Below are 24288 nucleotides of genomic sequence, written 5' to 3'. Positions count from 1 at the left end.
CACAATTCCTAAACTTCAACAAGAATTATTTAATCTAAACCTGGTTCTACCTCCAGGGAGAAACACTTCTTTCTAACTCATCTGAAAATCTTCAGTTTAGAGTCAGACTGGCAGGATAAAAAAAGTCCTCAAGTAGAAGTTGGTACATTCACCTACATTCTAGGTCAGCTGTCTGGAGATGAAGAAATTTGCAGTTATCAGAAATCAGGAACAGGTTGCAAATAAGAATTTAAGTAGTTCAGGCAATATGGGGAGGTGTGAGCAAGTGTCAGCAATCCAGAAAATGTGACAAGACAGGAACACAAATCAATATCAAAAGAAAGTATATTGGGGCTTCCCTGGTGGGGCAGTGGTTGAGAGTCTGCCTGCCGATGCAGGGGACACGGGTTCGTGCCCCGGTCTGGGAAGGTCCCACATGCCACAGAGCGGCTGGGCCCGTGAGCCATGGCCGCTGAGCCTGCGCGTCCGGAGCCTGTGCTCCACAACGGGAGAGGCCACAACAGTGAGAGGCCCGCGTACCACACACACACACAAAAAAGTACATTGAATCAAACGTTATTGCTGGGTGCAAAGAATTTGGGGTAGGTGGGTATTAGTTACAGAGATACTCATAGTTATGGAAAGGAAAGGAATATTTACTGCGATTCTGCTTTTGCCAGGCACAGGAATAAATGCTTTACTTTAATTACCTCATTTAATCCTCCTAACTCTACTGGGTAGGAATCATTTTATAAGGAGGAAAGAAGCTCATAGACTTTAAACAACTTGCCTAAGAACACACAGTTAGTGAGGGTTTAAATTTGATCCTAACTCTTCTTGTCTTCAAAACCTATACTACCATAGGGATGTCAACAGTGTACAAGGGCTAGTCTTATGAAATTCTGGAAATGCATTCGAGTCTAGATAAGAGAATTAATAAACCTCGCCTCGTGGTACTCAGAAGGCATTGAGAGATGTGGTGTAGAATATGTTTGTGACAGGAAACAGTAGCTTTCTGGTTCTCTGGGAGAGTGAAGGAGATTTTAGACATCTGTTCATGGAGAAACCAGGCTTGGAAGATAGCCACAGTCCATCCTACACAACAGAGGGAATCTCCCACTGAGAATGAGCTCCTGCAGTCAAATGAGGAAATTATGGGAAAGGTGGTCTGGGGCTGGGTAAGGATAGGAGTCAGGGTTAGAGAGGTTTTAATGGTTCTAGTCAGGGTCTAAGGCCCTGGGTCTAGCAAGCCGTCATTACCGAGAATATTCAAATTAATCAACATTTACAGAGGGCACTGTGCTGGATACAGAGCGGAGTACTGGGAACATAGATACCTCGAGGAGATTAAACAACTGGTGGAGGCAGACAAGGAAAAAAAAAATTCCTGCTTATATTCCATTTTAGCCATTCTGGCCTCTTTACTGATTCTCAGACAGTAAAAGTCAGACAGATTCCAGTCTCAGGACCTTTGTCCCGGAGTTCCTTCTTCTTTCAGAAATCTGCAGAGCTAATTCCTCGCCATCTTCAACTCTTTGCTCAAATTTCACTTTCCTAATGAGGCCTAAGTTGGTCACCTTATTTATAATCGCAACTCCCAACCGCACCGCTCAGCTCTCCAACCTCCCATACTCTTCTTTACCTTTTTTTTTTCCCCATAGCATGCACCACCTCCTAATATTCTAAAAACATTATTTAAGTTTGCTCCCCCTTAATAAATATTAGTTTCACAATGGCAGTGATTGTGTTTTATTTAGCTATCTCTTCAGCTACATCTCAAGCACCAAGAAGAATGCCTGACACAGAGCAAGAATTCAGCACTACTTGTTGAATTAAATTAGACTGAACATGTGACGTGGTCAGCACAGGAACAATGTGTATGGGTAGCAGAGAAGAGTGTGGCTAACTTTTGGTGGAGGAAGGGAAGCAGAGAAGGTTTACTGGGAAAAGTGTGTTTCAGCTTGGATTTAAAGATGAAGGGGAGCTGTCCGTACAGAAAGTGGGCTGGAGTGGAAGGAAAAGCATTTCAAGCAGAGGGAGCATCATAAACAAAGACGTGGGGAGTGGCAACAGAATGGGAGAAGGAAGGGCCAGCCAGGAAGAGGAATCTGGTCAGACCAGAGGAGTCTACTGACCACTGAATGTCTGAGAAGGAAGACTAGAAGTTAGTTATTGCAAGGAAAGGTATACATGCAGGTTCCTCTCTCTTTTCACCTCTGATTCATTCTCTGCTCTTAGCCTGGGAGGCCGACCCCCAACCTCCATCACCAGTTTCCAGTGGGAGTTAACGGGCAAAACCCTGGCAGGTGGAGACAAAGATCAGAGAATTTTTCCTCTCTGCTGGACTGTAGTCCTGGCAGTGGCTGCAAATTTTTGTGACTACGGATCCTATCAAGAGGGCCCACCTGATGGTTCTAGTTTTTAATCAAGCTCTAGTCCCTTTTAAGCCTCAGGGTATGGAGGGCTTTCTCCTGTGGCTAGTCCTTGGGTGCCTTGGTGGCCCTTCTTGGTTCCCTTAACCCTTGCTCCTTCATCAGAAAGCCTCTTACAAAATCCCAGCTGAGAATGCAGACTGAGTCCTGCCTTTTAGGGCAGAGAAAGCAGAAGTCAGTGCCGGCCAGCAGCTGAGTGGCTGCAGTTAGCACAACCCCATCCAGCAGGCAGATGGAGTCCAGAGTCCAGATGAGCTGGCAGCAGGCAAGAGACAACTAGAGACCCCATATCTAGGCAGTGTCTGAACTGTAGGCATCGAGGGTGCTGGATTTTTGGGCACAAGTCAACATCTTCTGAAATGGAGCTGATTTATATGTGCCAGGTCCAGGTCTCAAACTCATCTCAGTATGTATGTTTGTTGGGGGCAGGGAAGAAGTAGGGAAGCAAGCCAGCTCTGAGCAGAAGCTTGAGAGCATCGGCACACCCTGCAGAGCAAACATAATTTCAGGCTCTCAAGACCAGAAGTTCTGAACTATGGACTGTGGATTGTGAGTGGGTGCATATACTTTTTCCTCAGGTTGTGTGTGTGTGTGTGTGTGTGTGTGTGTGTGTGTGTGTGTGTGTGTGTGGTGGTGGTGATGGTGGGGTATCTTGACCCTCTTCCCAAAGGTAGATAATAGCCAACGTTTATGAATGTTTGCTATATGTCTGAGTGCTCTGCTGACATCAACTCTATAAATCGGGCAACAACTCCCTTAGGGGGGTACTAACATTTATGTCAGCTTTCCAGATGACGAAACTGGGCACAGAAAGATGAAAGTCCAAGGTCTCGCAGTTAGGAACCCTGTGAGAGGGGATTAATCTGGGCAGCCTGGTTCCTGAGCCTGCTGTTCCCTCCACCACTCACTACGGTGTCTTTGCCTGACTCTGGACTCGTAAGAGGAAGGAGTGTATTCGTATTATGCACCTTCATTGGCTCAGAACCTCGCACGATGCCTGGCACGCAGGAGATAGTTATATGTTCATAGTTATATGTTGATTAAATGAATGAAATTTTGCTAGACAGCGAAAACTGGGGCAAGCCCGTGCAACAGACAGCTCCTCGAGGAGGGTGGAATGTCCATCCATGCCACAGCCCGACGCCCAATCAGGCCCTCGGCTCAGCTTCTGCTTTGTATATGTACAAATAGCAAAAGGCAGAGCAAGCAGCGCCCTGAACAAACCAGAAAAACAGCCCTCTTCCTCTGTGTTCCGGAGCTCACAGCAGACCAAGGCTGCGGCACCTGGCGGGAGCTAGGGGCGCTTCCCGGGCGTCAAAGCCCGCGTCCAACCCCCCACGCCCCACCAGGCCCCGCCCACCGCCCGAGGGCTCCCCGCCCCGCCCACCGGGGGCGTAGGGCAAGCCACGCTCGAGGCCACTTTGCACCCTCGGGTGTACGCGACCTGCTTTCTGGCGGGCTGTTTAATCCTCCTCTCCCGGTCCATGGAGGGGGCCGGGCCCCCATCGCCAGGAGATGACCTGGAGCTCTCGGTGATTCAGGGGCAGCCAGACGAGCAGACGCCTCTCAGTGGAGCCGTCCAGGGCATCTTTCCTCTGGAGGAGGAGCCCTGCCCAGTTCAGGTAAGGCCGTCTTCGCTCTGGCAGCGTTATCCGACGGGCTCTGAGCCAGGCTGCTGGCCAGAACCCGGGCCTGGCACCGCAGTTTCCGGTTTCCAGCCAGCTTTCTGGGCGCAGCAGACCCCAAGCGCCGGTGGTGCGCGCTGGAATATTCTGAATGGAGCAGACACAACAATGCCCTCCACCTTGAGCCTGCCCGAGGCCCCTCGGATCCCTCCGGCTCCAAGGAACTTGAGGAATCTTATCCCGGAGGTGTGCGGCTCCTCTCTTCAGAGAGAGAATCCCCAGAGGTAGAGGTGGTTTTAAAAAGTTCATTAACTTTTAATTTGGTTTTTCTGTTTCCAGTAGAGAGAACCAGCGATAACTGGTGTCTCCTTTTCTTGAGAATTATTTGTCTTCCTTTCCTATACGACCTTGCTACTTGCCCTCACCCTCCACCCTCCCCCAGCCTTCACCCACCGCCCACCATCCCCCATCCCGGCTCGCCATCCCCTGGGTCTACACTTTTTGTCTTCTCTCAGTCTGGCCATTTGATTTCACAGGAAGAGATGTAGGGGAGAAGGGAGAAAAGAGCAAGTACAGAAGGCCTGGGGGGTGAACTTGCCCTGCTCAACTAAGGGGAATAATTTACAAGTTCTTGTCTCAAAGAACTAGACCGCCTCATTCGCTTTGGCCTCGTCTCAGTTTCTAAGTAAGTCCCTGGTGATGTTTAGGCTGAACTCTTCTGATTCAGCTCTAACAGGGACAGGAAAATTATTCATTCTGATCAAATGCTTGTAACACAGCAGAGACTTTGAATTCTACCTTCTGATTAACCCTTCTAACTGGCTTGATGTTTACTTGGTATATGGAACTCCACATATATACACATATGGTTCCAATCTGATTTTTCTAGGGCCCTCTCCTCTACTGCCATCCCTTTGGCAGCTCAACTGTTGATTTCGGGGATAAGCAGGAAATTCAGAAGTTGAAAGCATTGCTTTTGCTTCCTCCTTGATTCCTAGTAATACTGTAAAGTCTGCTTTTATAGGTACCCTGGAGAGTAATTTGCTACCTTATATTTGAATGAAAGATGAATACCATAGAAAAATGAAAGTTGGAGGAAGATGATTTGATCTCTGTGCAAGTGGCTGCAACTGTGGACTTGCCGTATGGATCCTCCAAGGCGATGTCTAGGAGGGGGAATTGGGAGTACTTGCCTCATGTCAGATAGACCCAGGACACCCCACGGACTCCATGGTTTGGGACTGAATCCAGAGATCTGAATTCTGGTGACAACTTCCCCATTAAAAGGTGTGTCCCAAGGCAAGGCACTAAGGTCTATGTTTTCCCAGCTGTCAACTGGTGGTAATGTAATGTGGCCAGCCAGTCTTCTTTGTGAGGCCTGGGAATGCATGTTGAATACAGTGGAGGAGTAGACTGTGCAGGACACATACAGGGTGTCAGTATTTTATTATCATTTAACCTACCTGGTAGAGATTGCTTTTTCATGTTTTAATTACTTCCTTGTTAGCCAGGTGTATACAGATATCTGAGACTTCCTTGTGAACCAGCTTTGTAGGAAATACAAAGCTGTGTAGGAAGTAGGAAAGCTGTGTGAGGGACAGAATGGCGTGAAGATGAAGGGTTACATCAACACTTGGAGAACATTCTAGAAATGCTTGAAGAGGAATAATTTTTAAAAAGAGGGAAAAAAAATCCTCATCTAATGTGTAAATCATTCTCTTTGGTTCCATAGAATCAGATGAAGTGTATTTTAACTTGAAAAGTCAACTAATGTAGCCACAAGCGCAAGATCCAGACTATTAAGACTTTTGTGTGTAGGTCTCTTTAAACTGTATGTTAAGATTTCCAACTTTGAAATGTAGCATTAAGTCCATGTGTTTTTATTAAACATATATTTTGTACCTATCATGTGCCAAACACTTCTGCTACATAAATGCATTTAATGAGCACAACAAACTTCAGAGGAAGGGGGTGGCATTCTGATTTGACAGAAGAAGAAACTGAGTGAAGAACTTGAGACTCAGGCGGAGTTACCAAAATACTCAAGTTCACCCAGTGGTGGCTCTGAGACTGAACTCAGGCTGTTTTTCAAACCTATGCTGCTTTTGTTGATTTATTTTATATGTCTATATATATGTACATAATTTGAATATATAAACGTATATAACTTATATTTATTTATGTATAATTGCCTGTTATATATTATTACTAGTTTCTGTAAGTTATGGAACGTAGGTGAAATATGAGGAATTGAGTAGCGTATCTGGCATGATGAGGGAGATGTGAGCAGACGGGTAGATGCGTGACGAGCAGGGAAGAGTTTGAGAATCATCGGGAAGAAGACATCCCATATCATGGATATCTTCCTACTTGGAAGGGCTCATCTGGGAGGGTATTCAAAGGCAGTAGAAAGAACTTTCTGTTTCTTAATTTGGGTTTGGGGCTTGAGGGAAAAAGATTGTAAGCCAGTGAACTTCACTTTGCCTGCCATCACTGTAAACATGGCAATATAGTTGGGTCAAAACTGGAAAAGGCATTAGGGATAATTGAGTAAGACTACTTCTCTTTTATGGCTCATTTCACGGACTCGGACCTCAGTTTTCAGGTAGAAGTCCCAGAGGCATTTTAAGGGATGGCAGCATCATTTTGATAATAGCAGTAATAATCCATGGGTAGTTTTGAGGCAGGCAATACATATATGAATGGGCTAGCTAAAAATTAGCCCATTGACATGTGTTGTTCAGAATTGAGGACAAGAATCGGCTGGCTCTTTTGTGCTTGAGTCAACAAGTGGATTAAATCCCACAATGAAGATTACAAAATATAGATTTTACTGTGTGCTAAGAAAAATTTCCCCTGATCTATATAATACCTTTTCCTAATTGAGCCAAAGAGAAGAAAAGCTTTTTGTATCCTGCCATTGTATCCTGCCAATGTAGTCCTGCCATTGTTTCAGGACCTTATGTCATGTATTTGGACCTTATTTGAAGAGGGATGTGAATATATCTGGGGGAATAGTCAGAGGAAAGTCACAGAAATTCTTGGGCCATATGCTGCCATCATAGAGTGTAAGATGCAGTTTGCAAAAATCTTCAGAAGCCACTCTGGAGAAGAACCTGTCTGTGGCCTCTCCTCATGGCCTAGAATTTGGGCAAGAAATGCTAAAGAAGGCCGTGAAGGAGACATTGTGTTTCCATGGCCCAGTGTGCGTGGGTAGCATGCATCTGCTGGATCAGAGGCTCTCTCAAGGCAGGGTGGACTCTCCTGGGGGCACTTTGAAAAACTAGGATTCCTGTGTTGATTCTGGTGTGCAGACCGCTGAGCAGCGCTGTACTCTGTTGATGGGTTGGGTGTGTCTGACAGACCATTTTACGATGACTTAAAATATGTGAAGATTAGTCATTCAAAGGATAGTGGTCTCTGCCTTCGGGCTGACGGCAGAGAAGGGGCCGGCCTGTAGGATGGCAGTGATGGGCTGGACAGGAAGAGGCATTTCCTACAGAGGAGGGCTATATAATTCTGAGCTGAGTTCCCCCAGGAAGTCAGAATATTGGTCTCCTCACACCACCAGCGTCCTAGTTTGTGGTCTCTAAGGGATAGCATAGGTGAAGGCACAAAGGGCCAAAGAGGTGCATTGACCCTCATTCATGGGCTCATTTGAGACTCCAGACCATTTCATTTTGCACGAATCTTTATGGTTCCTGCTGTGTCTTGTACAAGGACTGGAAATGGCATGTGTCTCAGGAGCTCTGTAAATAGGAAGATATGTTTCAAGTTCAAGATATGTTTCAAGTTCAAGGCTTCTTATACTGGGACTCCTCTTTCTTGTGTGCCTTGTTGAGCCGCTAGCTTTGGTGACCTTGGAGCAATGCTCAGTCTGTGGGTAGGGGTGAGCGGTGGTGCCGTCCCTGGACTCCACACCCGCTTACCTCAAGAGGGTTTCCCTCTGTCCAGATATTGACGGGGCCTTTACTGTACCCCTCATACCCCACCTGAAGGGCATGCAGGGGCTCCAAAGTGTGACCTCTACTCTAGAGCTTCTCAAAGTGCATTCTCAAAATTTTGGGCGCCCACTATAACTAAGCAACACACGTCTATTAAGTGCCTGTTACTTGTATGAGGCAGAGGTATGGGATATAAGAGTGGGGAATTTTAAGAGCCACCCTTCCTTCTATGTGGTTTCACTTTCCCTAGGAAGATAGGCCAGTATCTGTTTATATTCGGACCTGAAACCAGACAAGGCAGCAGTGGCAGCGACAGACGAGCTGTGTGTACTGGGAGATCTCTCCACGGGTGGGCTGGTAGGGAGGCCTCCACGAAAGGAGAGATTTGACCAGGTTCCTGAAGAGCAGGGAGGCTCCAGACCAGGGGTCCACCTCTCGTAAAGCAGCTGATTTACCTTGGGAAGTCTACATTGACAAACTGGGTCTGCTCCCCCCTTCCCTGCAAGCTGATCCCCTGGGTCCGGGTAGGGCCTGGGTGTTGTTTAAATGCCCCTTCACGTGATTCTGACATGCAGGCTTGGACCCTCTCCTTGAGAAAGATTAAACTGTAGTCCTTGGGTGGACAGTTTCCTTTTCTGATAGCTGCCACTAAAATCACGACAGAAGAGAAAGTTAACGAGGCGCGGATTCAGGAAGTGCCCTGCTGCCGCTTGGCGAGGCAGGTGAATACTCCACGTAACCACTGGCTCCTGTGTGTTGGGAGCCAGTGTCAAGTGCGCTCAGGGGCTCCGGAGTGTGACCTCCGCTCTACCCTTGTTTAGCAAGTGCTTCATGTGCGTGATCTCTAGTTTTTATAACAGCCCCGTGAGCTAGATTTATTACTTGTGTGTTTTACAGGTGAGGACCTTGGGGCTGGTGAGTTTCAGTAAGGAGTTTGCTGACAGTCACCCTGCCTTTAAGTGATATAGCTGGGATTGGGATCCTGATACAGAAACACATTTTTTCCGCATCATACTCCATTGTTTCCCATGGTCTCCATGTAGGAAGTAGGAGGAGAGGAATGGGACCTTTTAGGGGCAGGTGGCAGTACTGAGCGTGGAGGTGGCCGGGCGCACTCTTAACCTGGAGCCCCACGCAGTGCCTGGGGGCCCCTGTAGACCAATGGGAGAGCGAGTGAGCGGGGCAGTGTCACGCAGCAGGGGTTAGTCCTGGCTAATCTCTCCCAACTGCATCTTTGAAATGGGTTAATACCTCCCTTGCAGGGGTGTTCAGATGAAGTAAAACGGTGTTGATGTTCAGTAGACCAGAGTGGTTGAAATTATTTACTTTAACCCCACCCTCTGCCTCACTACACACATTGCAGCTTATTTTCTGATATCTCTCCCGTCCTTGTCCTCCCTTTCATTCCCTTTCCAGGCCCTTATTACATAGAGTCTGGGCCCCAGCAGAAGGTTCTCTTGGTCTAAACTATACATCATTCTCTTAATCTTCTCCTCAGCTTTTTTGTGCCAAAAACCTTCAATGAGTTCCCAGTACACGCCAATTTAAGTCCAAACTGCTCTGGCAGCATTTAAGACCCTCTCAGATATGCTTCAACCTTTCACTCCCTCTAATCTTAACTCTCATTACTTGCCTCTGAAACCCACATTCCTATCAGATGCATCTCTTGGCCAATTTCATTGTGAGTCGGCAGGGAGGATATTCTTTCCTGGGTTTGGAATGCCTTTCTCTGTCCATCCTTCAAAATCCTGCCTGTCCTTCCCACCTCAGAGTCCCCAGAGCATTTTCTTGCTAACTTCTTTGTGAGGTTCCATTCTGTCCTTTTGTAAACTTGACTCAGTAGGGTGGAGCCCCTCGAGGTCAGGATCCTGCTGCCTTCATTTCAGTGTCACTGGCCCATAGTGAGTATTAAAAAAAAGTTTGTTGAAACCAAATGCCTGCCTCTAAGTCTCCCTCTGCTTTCCAGGCTGACAAGGAAAGCCCTTGGAACTCCTGTAATAAGAACTTGGTTGGAAAGTGCAAACTGTGGATGGTCCTCGCCTCTGTTTTCCTAGGTCTCGTTATAGTCATCATCATAAGCTTATGTCTGATTGGAGGTAAGAGGTTTTAAACATGACTAAATTGATGCATTTTGAGAACTCATGTAATGCTTATGACACTTAAACGCTGAAATCAAAGACGTACTCACTGCTACTTCATCGTTTATAATATGAATTTAAAACTGGTTTGCGATATGTTGAATAGATGGGAGATATACATGATTTTTGCTTTTCTTTTTTGTTTTCTTTTTTGTGTGTTTTATAAACTCCGGAAAAAGTATGGGGGTCATTGTTTTACTTTAAACTCTACCCATTCGATGTTGAAGATTTCTTAAATTTTTAATTTCCATAAACACTATGTTTTATTGTATCTTACCCATGGTGTTTGAAAAGTTTTTAAAATAATTTGTTTAGTAAAGATAATTATTGTAAAAAGGTAATTATTGTATAACGATAACTTTATCTGATATACCTAGTATATTATTGTAATGGTAAAATGGTGAATAATGTATTTGGAAGCATTTAAAAAACTTCATAGAACCATGCATCTGTAAGCTGTCATTATTTTAACTTATTTTAGAAATCACTGTTATATTTGTGTTGTATGTGGTACAAAACAGAAACTCACATGGTGCTAAATATATATTTTACATGCATTATCTCATTTTATTTTTTATTACGAATATGAACATAGTACATGTTCAGTTACCCATAAAGCCCATCCACATTATTAATATTTTGTTATATTTTTCTCTAGTCTTTTTCTTACTTGCATTTTAAAAATAATTTGCGATCAGATTGTTTTTTATCATACTGTGGCTCACCTTCAGGATTTTAATGTTACATTGAGATCATTTTGCCAATTCATTAAAAATTATTTGTGAACTTTTTTTTTATAACTGCATGATGTACTCTTCCACATTTTTTTTTTTTTTTTTTTTTTTTTTGCGGTACGCGGGCCTCTCACTGCTGTGGCCTCTCCCGTTGTGGAGCACAGCCTCTGGATGCGCAGGCTCAGTGGCCATGGCTCACGGGCCCAGCCGCTCCACAGCATGTGGGATCTTCCCGGACCGGGGCACGAACCCGTGTCCCCTGCATCGGCAGGCGGACTCTCAACCACTGCGCCACCAGGGAAGCCCTTCCACGTCTTTTTAAAACCTTTTAGGTAGTTGCTAATTTTTTTATGATTATCAGTATTAAGGTTTTTATGATGCATAAATATAGCGCCCCCCCGCCCCCAGTGGGCAATATTTCAATTTCAAAATAGGAAAGAAGAAAAGTGCTTTCATTTCTATGTGTGGGTGATTGTAGGGTACAGGGGTGTGAGGGGGCCTCTTCTGGAACCGGGATACTTGTGAGGGTGATCCAATCATCACAAGATAAGGGTTGAGCTGGATTCTCCATAGCAAACCAAGTTACAGGATGAGAACAAGCATGGCAGCCCCTGAGTTTCTCCAGAGGGGGCCCTGGGAATTCTCCTAAGGAACTGCATTTGTCATTCACCTCCTGTTCCTCCTTGTCCCAGCCCTGTCATCTCCTGTCTCAAAATTTTACAGTACCTGAAGAAATAGGAAAACTCTGATGAGGTGTGCCAACCTCTAGCATGTGAGCTTCCCAGGCAGGCAGCATGTTTGCTTAGTTACTTAAGGCGGTGTTGAGGTGGAATGGCTGTGTCTTTGAGGCCAGAGGCTGGTCCTGAGGCAGGGAGAAGTTGATAAGAGGTGCTGCCCCTCCTTCATCACACTGAGGACAATCGCTTTGGTATGAGTGTTGATACTCCCTCTTCCCATCATCTCCCACATGTGGATATTGAAACTGAAATTGAGTCACACAGCCTTGTCCTATCACAACCAGCCAGTGCTGTCCTAAAAGTTGGCTGAACCATCGGCTGGCATCTGGGGCCTATGACAAAGGATGATGCCACAGATTTGGTTGGTTTGATATTGAGGATTCTAAAGCTCAAGACCCAGGGATTTCCCTGGCGTCCATTGGTTAAGACTCCATGCTTCCACTGCAGGGGGCACGGGTTCGATCCCTGGTTGGGGAACTAAGATCCTGCAAGCCGAGTGGCCAAAAAAAAAAAAAAAAAACCTCAGGATCCAAGAGGTGTCTTCCATTTTCATTCTCAGAAGGTCATTTGACCTCTTCAAATCCGAAGACCAACCTGCAGAAGAAGGGATTCCATTTTCCTCCACAGTTTCTCAGGGGGACGTGAGAGTTCACAGGATCAGATTCAGGGAAGAGTTTTTTAACACTTGCCTCGCAAACTTTGTTTTCAGTCTGGTTATAAAATTGTGTTTAAAATATGTTAATGCCGTAAGAGAGATTTTCAAACTTTTACTTTTTTTAAATCAGGAAAATACTTTTATTTTACTTGGCATCTCAACTTTCAAGAGTTTGGGCTTGTGGGGAGGGTCATAGTAGGCAGTGGCGGGTTTAATGGGTAAAAAGGAGCAGGGACAGGACTCCCTCCATGACAGTCCCAGCCTCACCCAGAGCAGCTCCGCGGGCACTTCTGGGATGACAGTCTGCAAAAATCAGCCATTGTCCGATTGTCAAGCCCATTGATATGAATCGAGTATTGGTAGAACTTCTGGGCGCTGTGTAGAAAATGCTGCTGTCTGGGAAAAGGGCAGGTGGGAGAGTCGAAGGCTGTGCATTCGTTAATGAATGTGGGAGGGGCGATATGTGGGTAGGGGAGAAAGAAATCCAGACTATTAGGTATATTGTACAGCACGAGGAATATGACCAGTATTTTACAATGACTGTAAATGGAGTATAACCTTGAAAAATTGTGAATCACTACATTGTACACCTGTAACTTATATAACATTGTACAGCAACTATACTTCAATTAAAAAAAAAAAGAATGAGTGTACATTCTTTAAGAAGTGATGCTGTCTGTTTCATTAAGAAGTGAAGTTTCTCAGCACCTCCATTTGCCATGCCCCTCCTCCTTCCCTTTCTCCCAACTCCTTACTCTCCTGTCTCGGGGCTCTGTAGTCTCCAGACTGAGGCTCAGAGGTGGAGGTGATAATAAATGTGGAGCTGGAGTGGACCCAGAGGGTACACTAAATACATCCCAGTACAGAAAGATATCCCATTTGGGGAGGGGCCAATAGGGTACCAGAATGAGGTGCCCAGTGGGGAGCTGTAGCTTGTCACTGACATTGATAGGAATGGCCATGATGTGGTGATAATACAAGCAGACCAACCTGTGGTCAGGTTTATTATTATTAATTCCCTACAGACTGTGCACCCCTTCTTGCCTGCACCTGGAGTGAGCTCTCCCCCGACTCTGCCCATGGTCCACCACTGAAGTGATGGCAAATTCAGGATCACGGCTCGGCGTAAGGCATTGAGCCTGGGCTGTGTCCACAGTGTGGAGGAGAGGCTAGCACTCCACCAGGCTCGCAAGAGACAATGAAACCTTCTTAAAATGGACAATTTGGGGTTGGCGGAGGGACGCGGGCAGAGCTCAGGGAATCCTTCCCGTTAAATCTAGAGGCCAGATTTTAGGGATAAAGTATTAATGGATTTTCTCTTTCTCCCTAAGGAATTATAAATTCCTTGGTGTGAGGGGTAAAGGAAAAAAAAAAGTTTTCCTCTCTCTCAAAGTCATTTCCTGTCTGGATAATTTGGAGAATCAGGTAAACATCCTCAAGGATTCTGCTTTCTTTACTAATTTGTCCGAACAGTGAGGGGAGAGACCCTAGGAATGCCTTAACTGGTGAAACCTTTCCTTGGTTTGGGCAAAATATTTTAAATGTTACAGAAACCAAACTGTGACTATCAAAGTAGGTGGATGCTTAGAAATATGAGTTAAAGGTGACCAGTTTTAACAGCCTAGGAACCCTTATATGATGTCCCCCAGCTCTCTTACCATACGGGCTTTTCTATGAGTAGGGGAGGCTCTGGTACTGAGATGCAGGCAGGGACTTCCTACGTGATGCTGTATTGGATGGGTTTGTTTTGCCTTGAGTTGGGAATAAGCATCACATCTTATGACATCACATGGTCCTGGCAGACAAGCAAGTTGCACAGGTTGCTCCCTGGTATGGGGTGGCTCATGGGAAAATCCTAGGCAGACAGCAAGCCCGGTATCTTGAAATTTCTTTGCATTTTCACCTGCTTCTCTTTCCCTCACGTCTCATATGTTCTCCTGCCTTCCCAAGACTGACCTCTTCACCTGTGCTCTCCATAGAGTCCTCTCCAGCTTCTTCTGACCCGTGGACCTTCAGATAGCGCCCTTTCTTTCTAAGCATCCTCTCGGGCCTCTTCAAACGTGCTCACATAGTCTCCCCTTCAGAGCAGTCTTCCATCAGCATCTTGCTACTTCATTTATATATTTGTCTCTCCCTCTTTTTTCACTGGCAAACTTCTAGAAAGAGAGGTCTGTGATCTTATCTCCTGCTCACTCCTAAACCACTGTATCCATTGGTCCCAAATTGTTCTTCCAAAGGTCAACAGCAAGTGTCTGATCATAAAACCCAATGGCCTTTCTCCCTTCCCCTGCCCTGTCTGCAGCCTTCAGCTCTGTCCACTGTATTGTACTCTTCCAGGCCTTCAGAACGCTGGACTTCAGGACTTTATTTCTGCCTTTGGTTCCATGTTGTGATTGCAGGAGGCATGTCTTCAGCCTTCTCACTCTTCTCATTCTTCATTCTTTCCCTTGAGAAGCTCATTTAGACCCAAGGCAGCAGCCATCCCCTCTCGGAGGTGCCCCCTGGAACACTTTTCCTGAGTTTTAGTCATGCACTTTGCTGTAGTTCTCTACCTGGGAATAACTGTCATCATCTTTATCATTATCCATGTGAAACTACTAGTCATGTGTATCCCCTTCTCCACTGAGCTCACCTTTTATAGTTTCATGGTGAGTCATGAGGCCAGGTTTATATCATCCAATTGTGTAACTTTAGGCAAATTCTTCAATGCTCCTTGCCTCAGTTTCCACATTTGTAAAATATAAATGATTTCTGGATCTGTGTCTATAAATGTACCTTGACCCTCCTACTTACTAGCTCGATTGACTGACCTAAGCAAATTATGCATTTCTTCTAAGCCTCAATGTCTTCATTTTAAAATAAAAACATTAATATTTAATTAATAGGGTTGATTTGAGGATTACATGAGGTAAATACAAGTGCATACATGTGCGTAATGCTTAATACGGTAGCTGTTATTCTTCCTGTTACCTAGGCTTGATACTTTGGAACATTTTTGATTTCTTCTTCTTTCCTATAGCTAGATAATGACCAGGTCTTATCAATCATTCCTTGGTAGTGTCTTGATAGAAACTTTCAACATTGACTACCTGCCTACGGCAAGGCTCTGTGCTGTATACCTTATATATGGTGGTTCTTATCTTTACCGTCACCTACAGTGTAGGCATTTCTGTTAAGGAAACTACTTCAGAGATTTAAGTGACTTGCTCAAGTAACATGGCTAATGACTAACTGAGCTGGAATTCCAACTAAGTCTGGCTGCCTTTACAGCCAGCTCTGTTTCCACCATCCTGGTCTTTCTTCTCCCTCCCTTCCTTCCTTCCTCTTCCCACTGCTGTCAGTCGAAATCTGTCTCTCCCATTCTTGTCCAGTGGCCTCTCTGCCTCCAGTCTCCCCCAGTTCCATTTCATCCCATCTGTCACCAGCAGGTTTACCCTCATCTCCTTCCTGGGAGGCATTTAACAACCTCCATTATCTCTTGAAGACATCTGGCATTGAAGGCCTACCTCTCCAGCCTCATTTCTTATATTCCTGCCTAAGAGCTGTTTTTGTGTACCTCCAGTGTCCTCTATGTATGTACTACAATTTTTTAAAGATGTTTTCTCTACATGGAAATACTGACTGGGTTAAATCCCATTAAAAACATGAAAATTCTGCTGACTAGGTAAGCCTATTTTTTTTTTGCTGCTGTTGTTATTTTAACAAGCACGACTATTTAGCCAGGTCGGGTACAGATTCATTCAGATAATACAAGTTAAGTATATGTCATTAGAGCTATTATTGGAGACCTCTTTTCGAACTTGGCATTTCTTTCTTCCTTTTTTTTTTTAAAAAATTATCATTTATTTATTTATTTATTTTGGTTGTGCTGGCTCCTTAGCTGTGGCACACAGGCTCTTTAGTTGCAGCAGGCAAGCTCCTTAGTTGCAGCATGCATGTGGGACCTAGTTCCCTGACGAGGGATCGAACCCGGGCCCCCTGCATTGGGAGTGCAGAGCCTTAACCACTGGACTACCAGGGAAGTCCTGAACTTGTCATTTCTTAATAAAAGGGATCCAAATTGGAAAAGAAGTAAAACTGTCACTGTTTGCAGATGACATGATACTGTACATAGAAAATCTTAAAGACACTACCAGAAAACTACTGGAGCTCATCAATGAATTTGGTAAAGTTGCAGGATACAAAATTAATACACAGAAATCTCCTGCTTTCCTATACACTAACAATGAAAGATCAGAAAGAGAAATTAAGAAAACAATCTCATTTACCATCGCATCAAAAAGAATAAAATACCTAGGAATAACCTACCTAAGGAGGCAAAAGACCTGTACTATGAAAACTATAAGACACTGATGAAAGAAACCAAATAAGACACAAACAGATGGAAAGATATACTGCGTTCTTGGATTGGAAGAATCAATATTTTCAAAATGACCATACTACCCAAGGCAATCTACAGATTCACTGCAATACCTATCAAATTACCAATGACATTTTTCACAGAACTAGAACAAAAAAATCTTAAAATTTGTATGGAAACACAAAAGACCCTGAATAGCTACAACAATCTTGGGAAAGAGAAACAGAGCTGGAGGAATCAGGCTCCCTGACTTCAAACTATACTTCAAAGCTACAGTCATCAAGACAGTATGGTACTGGCACAAAAACAGAGATGCAGATCAACGGAACAGGATAGAGAGCCCAGGAGTAAACCCATGCGCTTATGGTCAATCAGTCTGTGGCAAAGGGGGCAAGAATATACAATGGCAAACCTGGCATTTCTTAGTGCCCTTGAGTTCAGCAGTTCTGTGACTCCTGTATCCATTCTCTGGCATCCTTATTCCTTTCTGAGGCAATGATATCTACTCTGGAAATGTATATGGTGGGTGTAGAGCTCAAAGATACCCATTGCAGCAGCATTTATAAATTGGAAAGATAAAAACACTAAATGGTTTTAGAACATTAGTGCAGCCATTAAATAATCTTTGCAAGGAATTTTAAACACGTGGGGAATGGCTTTTGATATGTAAACAGCAACAAAAGAATCAAGACAGAGAGGAAATGATGACAACAAACAACAAAAAGCAGTATACAAATTACCTTCTCATTAAGACCTCAAATATATAATATAAAATATGGGGAGGAACGTTTTGATTAAAGAATTATTAGTAATTTTTTTCTTGCTTTGCTGCAATTTCCTATACTTTGCAAGTTTTCTGCTTTGAGGGCATAACTTTTATTCTCAGACAAAAATAACATGATGACTTACAACAAATAAGGATGCAGGGTTAATTCCCTGTGTTGGGGTCCCCAAGATCACCCCCAGATTCAGTGATTTGCTGGTAAGACTCATAGGACTCAGTCTATAGTCATAAAGATGACTGATTTATTACAGCTAAAGGATATAAAGGAAAATATGGAGGCAACCAGGTGCAAGCTTCCAAGAGTCTTTGCCCAGTGCAGTCACACAGAGTGCACTTAATTCCTCCAGCAATGAGTTGTGACAACACGTGTGAAATGTTGTCCACCAGGGAAGCTCATTAGAGATTCAGGTTTTATTGGAGTTGATCTCATAGGCAGGCTCTGCCCGGTACCTACCAAAACTCCAGACTCCCAGAAGGAAAGGAGAGGCTCAGCACAAGCAACACTGTTTCTGCAAACAGTTGAGGCACAGCCAGCCACTGTTTACCAGGAAACGTGGGAACACTCCAGATTCCAGCCAGGGGCCAACATTGCGCTGGACTTGCGAAGGCTGGCAGCCTCCGGCCCGCTCTGTTAATTCTCCTGCACATTCCCTTGCTTCTCATGCCTCACACTTCAGGCTTCCTCAGGGAATAAGTACCAGGACTCTTTCTTCCATCATAAACCCGGAATTGATGCCACTGTGGCCTTTTCAGAGTCCAGTAAAAGAGGCTGATAATGTTATGTTTGAGGTGTGGGATTACAGAAAAAAATTCACAACAAATACCTGGTTCCAGTCACCCACGCCTTTCTCAGGGCCGGAGAGGTTGTCCCCGAGTGATGCCGGCAGGAAGCCAGGGGAGCATAATTAGTGCCAGCATGCCAGCTTTGAACTCCTGTCTCCGACTTAGTGTGTTTTTCCTTTGGCTCTAACTGCTTAAGAAATCAATTAACTCATAGTCCTTAGAACAAAGCAGCCAACTGTTGTCTCAGGAATGTAAGTCCTGTGAGCCCTGGGGCTCTGAGTGCAAACAGAGTGTGTCAACATCCCCGCGGTGGGACATCCTGGAGAGCGATGACTTCATGCTCACGCTCTCAGATTCTATCCCTGTTCTCAAGCTGTTCTGCTCGAGGATGGTCACTTCCTCAGCATGTGTACAGAACCGAAGAGGATTCAGCAAAGTTCCTTGCTCTACTCCTTGTCCCCCGTCCCCCATTGTTTTTTGGCCCCTCCAGAACGTCTCCAGCGTCTGCCTTGACACCTGTGCATGTAGCTAAGCTACAGGGTCAGTTTAACAAAGGAGTTCACGTTCTTCCCGCTTCCTCCCACCGCCCTTCTCCCAGTCTGTGTTCAGTGGAATCTGAGCCCCCCCCGTGGCGTCAAATAAAACAACAAAATTTGTATCATGATAGAGGTGAGCCCTTGTCTTTATTCAGCCTTACTGAGAAGAGAAAACATTTCTGCTTATTCTTGCTTACTGTGTCCAGGCTTTATCCCTGATGAATATTCGTTGTTTGTTTTTTAAGTATAGCAGCCAATGGAGTAAATAAGTTTATTATTTTATGCATGTGTTTACTTTTACTTTTTATACCCCCCCATTCTCTTTAGTAACCTATGTCGATGAGGATGAAAATGAAATACTTGAATTGTCGTCTAATAAAACATTCTTGGTCACGCTAAAGATTCCAGAGGAGTGTGTTACTGAAGAGAAATTGCCTGACCTGCTCACGAAAAGGGTAGGATACCTTATGCATTGTTACTGAGTTCTTAGCATTAGAGTATGAATTCTCCTGGAACAGTTGGCTTAGAGCTAGCCGGTAGGTAGCTTCAAGCTTGGATTCTTTGTCTGGGTAGTGGCAGAAACCGGTGCTTAGAAATGGATCTTCTGTAGTGCAAAACCAGAGGGAGGAGCCCTGGCCTCCAGCTAAATGCATCCTGGAGGAGAGTGTTCTGTTTCTCATTCTGGTCTTATACTTGATTCACCCTGAAGTTTCATCGAGGGTCTGCGATGTGCTCAACAACATGCCCGGTGCTAGGGTCACAAAGTCTGAGCGCTCAATGGGAGCTCACGGTCCAAGTAGAGGAAGCAATTAAATAGTTATAAACAGTGTGATATGTTCCATCACTGAGATACGTACAGTGTGTTTTATAGAAACATGGAGGTGGGGATGGAGGCACGCAGGGCCTCCTGGAGGAGGTGACACTCAGGAAGAATCTTGAAATATGAAGTAGGGGTGTTCCGGATTAGAGAGCAGGGAATTCTAGAGGATGTGCTAGGGCCCCTGCATACTGTGTAGCGGACTTGCAGAGGTGAGGCTGAACAGGAGGGGACGGGTCAGCTCATGAAGGTTTCTGTGTTCTTTGATGAGGCCCTGAAAGGTTTTAATCTGCAGGCGGACATGGTTAGCTTCTGATTTCAGCTGTTCTGTGTGATGATGGAAAAACACTGGAAGAAGAGCCCTTAGTTAGAGGGTGTTGTAATAAGTTGGGTGACAAATGAGAGAGCCTTGAACTAGGGCAATGTCAGGGGGAGTAATTAAGGTTCAAGTGAGATTTCAGAGGTCTTCTCCCTCAGTAGGACTTCATGGCTGGTTGGATGTGGGTCTGAGGAAGAGCATGGCTCCAGGCTCCTGGTTGGGTGGCCACGTGGGTGGACGGTGACATCACTCACGGAGCAGGAAATGCAGGAGAATGAGCCTCTGTGCAATATGGGGGCTCTGCAGCCAGACCACGAGGCTTGGTGGGCAGCCCTGATCACCTTGTCAAAGACAGGGTGGTTCACGGCCAGACCCAGAAAAGTTTTTGATAAGAAAACCTAAGCAAGACTAGCCTGCCGTCTGTTACCCTCTTCCCTGCAGTTGATAGTTTGAATGGAGTGAGCCTCTTTATTTGGCTTCCATCTGATTCCATCTAGGTCGCCCCAGAGTCAGTTTCTGGGCAGCCAGGTGCATACCGTTTGATTGCCCCTTTGATCACAGGAGTTTGTACCTTGCGAGGATTATTCCAGGTTTCTCTTCCTCCTTCGTTTCCTTGTTTATATCTTATCTGCAGTTCCCTTTTCCTCCTTTCCTGCCACCTGCTTCCAGAGCAAGCTGCTGAGTGAATAGCCTATTGCTACTTTCCTCTTGGTTGCCTTTTTTTTTTTTTTAATAGTGTGGCCACGTCACGTGGCATGCGGGATCCCAGTTCCCCTACCAGGGATCGAACCCACACCCCCTGCAGTGGAAGCTCGGAGTGTTAACCACTGGACCACTAGGGAAGTAAGTCCATTGGGTGCTTTTTTGATTGAGGGGTTTTGCACTGGCCGAGCAGAAACCAAGTGAGTCAGCGTCCACATGTGTCACCTGTTACAGACTGGACACTGTACGTCAAGGGGAACTGGCTATTAATCACTCACTTTAAAGCCATATCTCTTTTGCACAGAAGCAGGCGTGAGCAGATTCTACAGGTGTTTTTAACTCATCACCGTGTAGTGGCTGAGGAACAGGGACTGGCAGATCTCTGGGGCAAGTTCACAGGCCTCTTTGAGCTTGTTCCTGCACTTTCCCTGTATACCCACAGGTGCATATACAGAACTTTGTAAAACATTTTTTTTTCTTTTCTTTTTTTTTGTGGTATGCGGGCCTCTCACTGTTGTGACCTCTCCCGTTGCGGAGCACAGGCTCCGGACACACAGGCTCAGCAGCCATGGTTCACGGGCCCAGCCGCTCCGAGGCACGTGGGATCCTCCCTGACCAGGGCACGAACCCATGTCCCCTGCATCGGCAGGCGGACTCTCAACCACTGCGCCACCAGGGAAGCCCTGTAAAACATTTTTAAAAAGAATTATCTGACTTGCAGATGATAAGCGTAAGGTGCAGTGAGCTGAAATGACTCCTGCCCCTGGCTTCCCAATCAAATATGTTCAGGAACAAAAATGAGGAACTTAGAGATATTACTATCTAATTACTATCTAATTATCAGGTCAAGAACCCCTTTCTTCCACTTAGGCCAGTTTCCAGAAGCTTCTGGACATGGAAGGTAAATGGGAGTCGATATTGAAACACTGTGCCCTCTCTTTTGCTTTACTGTCTTGCTTTTCTAAGCACAGTTTTCCTGGCCCCTCTCATATCTCACTGCCAGTTTCCTTCTCTTAGGGTTGGGGCCGATACTCTGCTTAAGGCAGCCCGTTAGCTCTGTGGTGTCATAGCTCAGTCCACGTGCTTGTTGCCGAATTAGCGTTGGCCCCTCTGATGATGCAGGGAAGGCATCCCTCTTCCTCTGGAAGCTGTTTTCTTTTCTTTCTCTCTCTCTCTTTTTTTTTAACACTATCACTTTTTAAAAGGTTGAGGTATAGTTGATATACAGTATTATAAGTTTCAGGTGTACAACATAGTGATTCACAGTTTTTAAGGTCACACTCCAATTATAGTTATTATAAACTATTGGCTATATTCCCTGTGTGTGTACAATACATCCTTTTAGCTTATTTATTTTATACATAGTAGTTTGTACATCTTAATCCCCTACCCCCATCTTGCCTGTCCCCGCTTCCTTCTCCCCACTGGTAACCACTAGTTTGTTCTCTGTATCTGTGAGTCTGTTTCTTTTTTGTTATATTCACTAGTTTGTTTTATTTTTTACATTCCACATATAATTGTTATCTTACAGCATTTGTCTTTCTCTGTCTGACTTATTTCACTTATTTCATAATACCCTCGAAGTCCATCCGTGTTGCTGCAAATGGCAATATCGTATTCTTTTTTAGGGCTGAGTAGTATTCCATTGTCTCTATGCACCACATCTTCTTTATCCATTCATCTGTTGATGGGCTCTTAGGTTGCTTCCATGTCTTGGCTATTGTAAATAATTGGAAGCTGGTTTTTGATGAGCCACTGTACCTGACTCTGGTGATCAACTCACCAGGCTCTGAGCTCAGTTTGTACCCAGCCTCATAGGCATAGCGTGAGAGACACCAGAGCAAGGGGTGAGGAGCCCCTCTTTTCACGTTTTTGGTCCCAAAGTGGGTAGTGTGGTTAACAGCTCCTAAATATGTAAATATGTCCTAATTATAGCCGGGGACCATGCCGCCAAAAAGGATGTTAGAGTGGACACTGAAAGTGATCTAGTATACCACTCCATCTCTTAATGTAAAATTTTAACTTAACATTTCTTCTGAGTACCTACTGTGTGCAAAACACAGTGATTAGGGCCCTAAGGATTAATAAAGGAAGGATGAGAGGGAGGGAAAAAAGAAGGAAGGACAAACATAACTCCTGACATAAGAAGCTCAATCTTAAAGGAAGAGAGTGGCATTATTGTTGTTATTATTGTTATTATTTTCAGCTCTTGAAAAATAATCCCGTCTGTAGCATCCTCATCTTCTTCCCTCTCCTTCTGAGCAGCCCTGGGAGAACCACTTTCCAACCTCCCGGGTTTTCTAAATGACTGTCGGCCTGTTGGCAATATTCTTTTCTCTGGGGCTCAAGAACTATAAGATGACCCAGTCGTTTTCCCCCAAATTTCTTAACACTTAATGCTACTTTCCTCCTTGATATTCGGAAGGATCCACTTTCCTCCTTGCTTCATCTCCACTGCGTGGTTTGATAAAACATGAGGAAGCTGGCCTTGGTGTCTGTAACATCTAGGATTGAATCCCTTACTAGCAGAGTGGCCTGGGCCATGTTCTGTAACCTCCCCGAATGCCTGGAATTTTTTTTCTTTTTTGATCAGTGAGAAAGGGAGAGATAGCAGAGATAGCAATGCCTCTTATGTCAAGATTCCTATGCAGATCACAGCAATAGTGACAGGATTAGAGGAGGTGGTCTAATCCCGTCTGCTCTACCTGGGAGAGAATGAATTGTCACCAGTGAGTTAAGTGGGAGCGAAATATGGAGGCAGCCTGGATGAGATTCTGCTTGGGATGGGGGGGAGACAGGTGGGCAAGCTTTCCTCAGGGGTAGTTCTGCTGCTTGCTGCCGGATAAAACACTGAGGCCCCGAGCAGTGATGGGTGCTGCAGGGCGTGCCAGGCTCAGCACGGGAGAAACCGTAGGTGTGGAATTTCTAGAACAACGTCAGGGCTGAGGCTTTAGGCCGGCAGGAGTGGCTCTGGCCGGGCTCTCAGAGGCCTGGCCGTGGGCTTGCTTCCGGCCTCAGCGCTGGGTCCATGCTGGGGGGTGTACCCAGATCCCAGCACTATCCTCCTGCCTGCTAAGAACAAGGCATTTAACCTTCAAAGTAAATTTTAAACAGATGCAACGTAAATACATTCAGCCACAAGTTCTCGGGTACCATAGGTGAGAATTCACATCTCTGAAGCATGATGAAAAGACTAAAAGACTGGGAGAAGATATTTATGACACAAAACCAACAGCTAGTGTCCAGAATGTAACACCAATCAGTTTGGATAAGACAACCCAAGAGAAAGACAGGGCCCAATAGGCAATTCAAAGGTGAGAAATCCCACAGAGTTAATAAACACACAAAAGGATACCCAACCTCACTAGAAAGCGAGACATTGCCAATGAAAACGATGTAAAACACGATGTTACACTCATCAGATTGGCAGAAATGGAAAAATCTGGTAACATTAAATGCTGGCAAGGCTGTGGGAAATAGAGCATTTATACATTGCTGGGAGGGGAGTGAAATGGAGAGCCATTCAGAAAGACTTAGTTAAGGTAGAGATGTGCTAACTCTTGGACCCAAGTCCATCTCATGGTATATGGCCCAGGGAAACTCTCACCTGTATAAGAAGAGAGGCTCAGAGAGGTTCAGGCAGGGTCACCTCAGCATAGTTTGTAGCAGGAGAAAATCGGAAACAAAGCCCATGGCCACCAGTAGGGGAAGGGATGAAGTGGAGCAATCATTTCATGGAATCT

At 45.1% G+C, this 24288-nt stretch overlaps 1 protein-coding gene across 1 annotated transcript in view; it reads left to right on the top strand.

The window, feature by feature from the left end:
• Nucleotides 1-3895: 3895 nt before the first annotated feature.
• Nucleotides 3896-24288, top strand: part of C5H3orf52 (chromosome 5 C3orf52 homolog) — a 29062-nt gene continuing 8669 nt past the window's right edge. Inside the window, exons 1-3 of the mRNA XM_060149346.1 lie at nucleotides 3896-4033; nucleotides 9947-10076; nucleotides 19035-19162. Of these exons, the coding sequence (XP_060005329.1) occupies nucleotides 3896-4033; nucleotides 9947-10076; nucleotides 19035-19162 (396 nt within the window). The remainder of the gene's footprint in view (nucleotides 4034-9946; nucleotides 10077-19034; nucleotides 19163-24288) is intronic.

Source organism: Lagenorhynchus albirostris, chromosome 5, assembly GCF_949774975.1.
Source record: "Lagenorhynchus albirostris chromosome 5, mLagAlb1.1, whole genome shotgun sequence".
Classification (NCBI taxonomy): Eukaryota; Metazoa; Chordata; class Mammalia; order Artiodactyla; family Delphinidae; genus Lagenorhynchus; species Lagenorhynchus albirostris.
The sequence above is the reverse complement of the archived record's forward strand: the minus strand, read 5'-3'. Positions and strand labels throughout refer to the sequence as shown.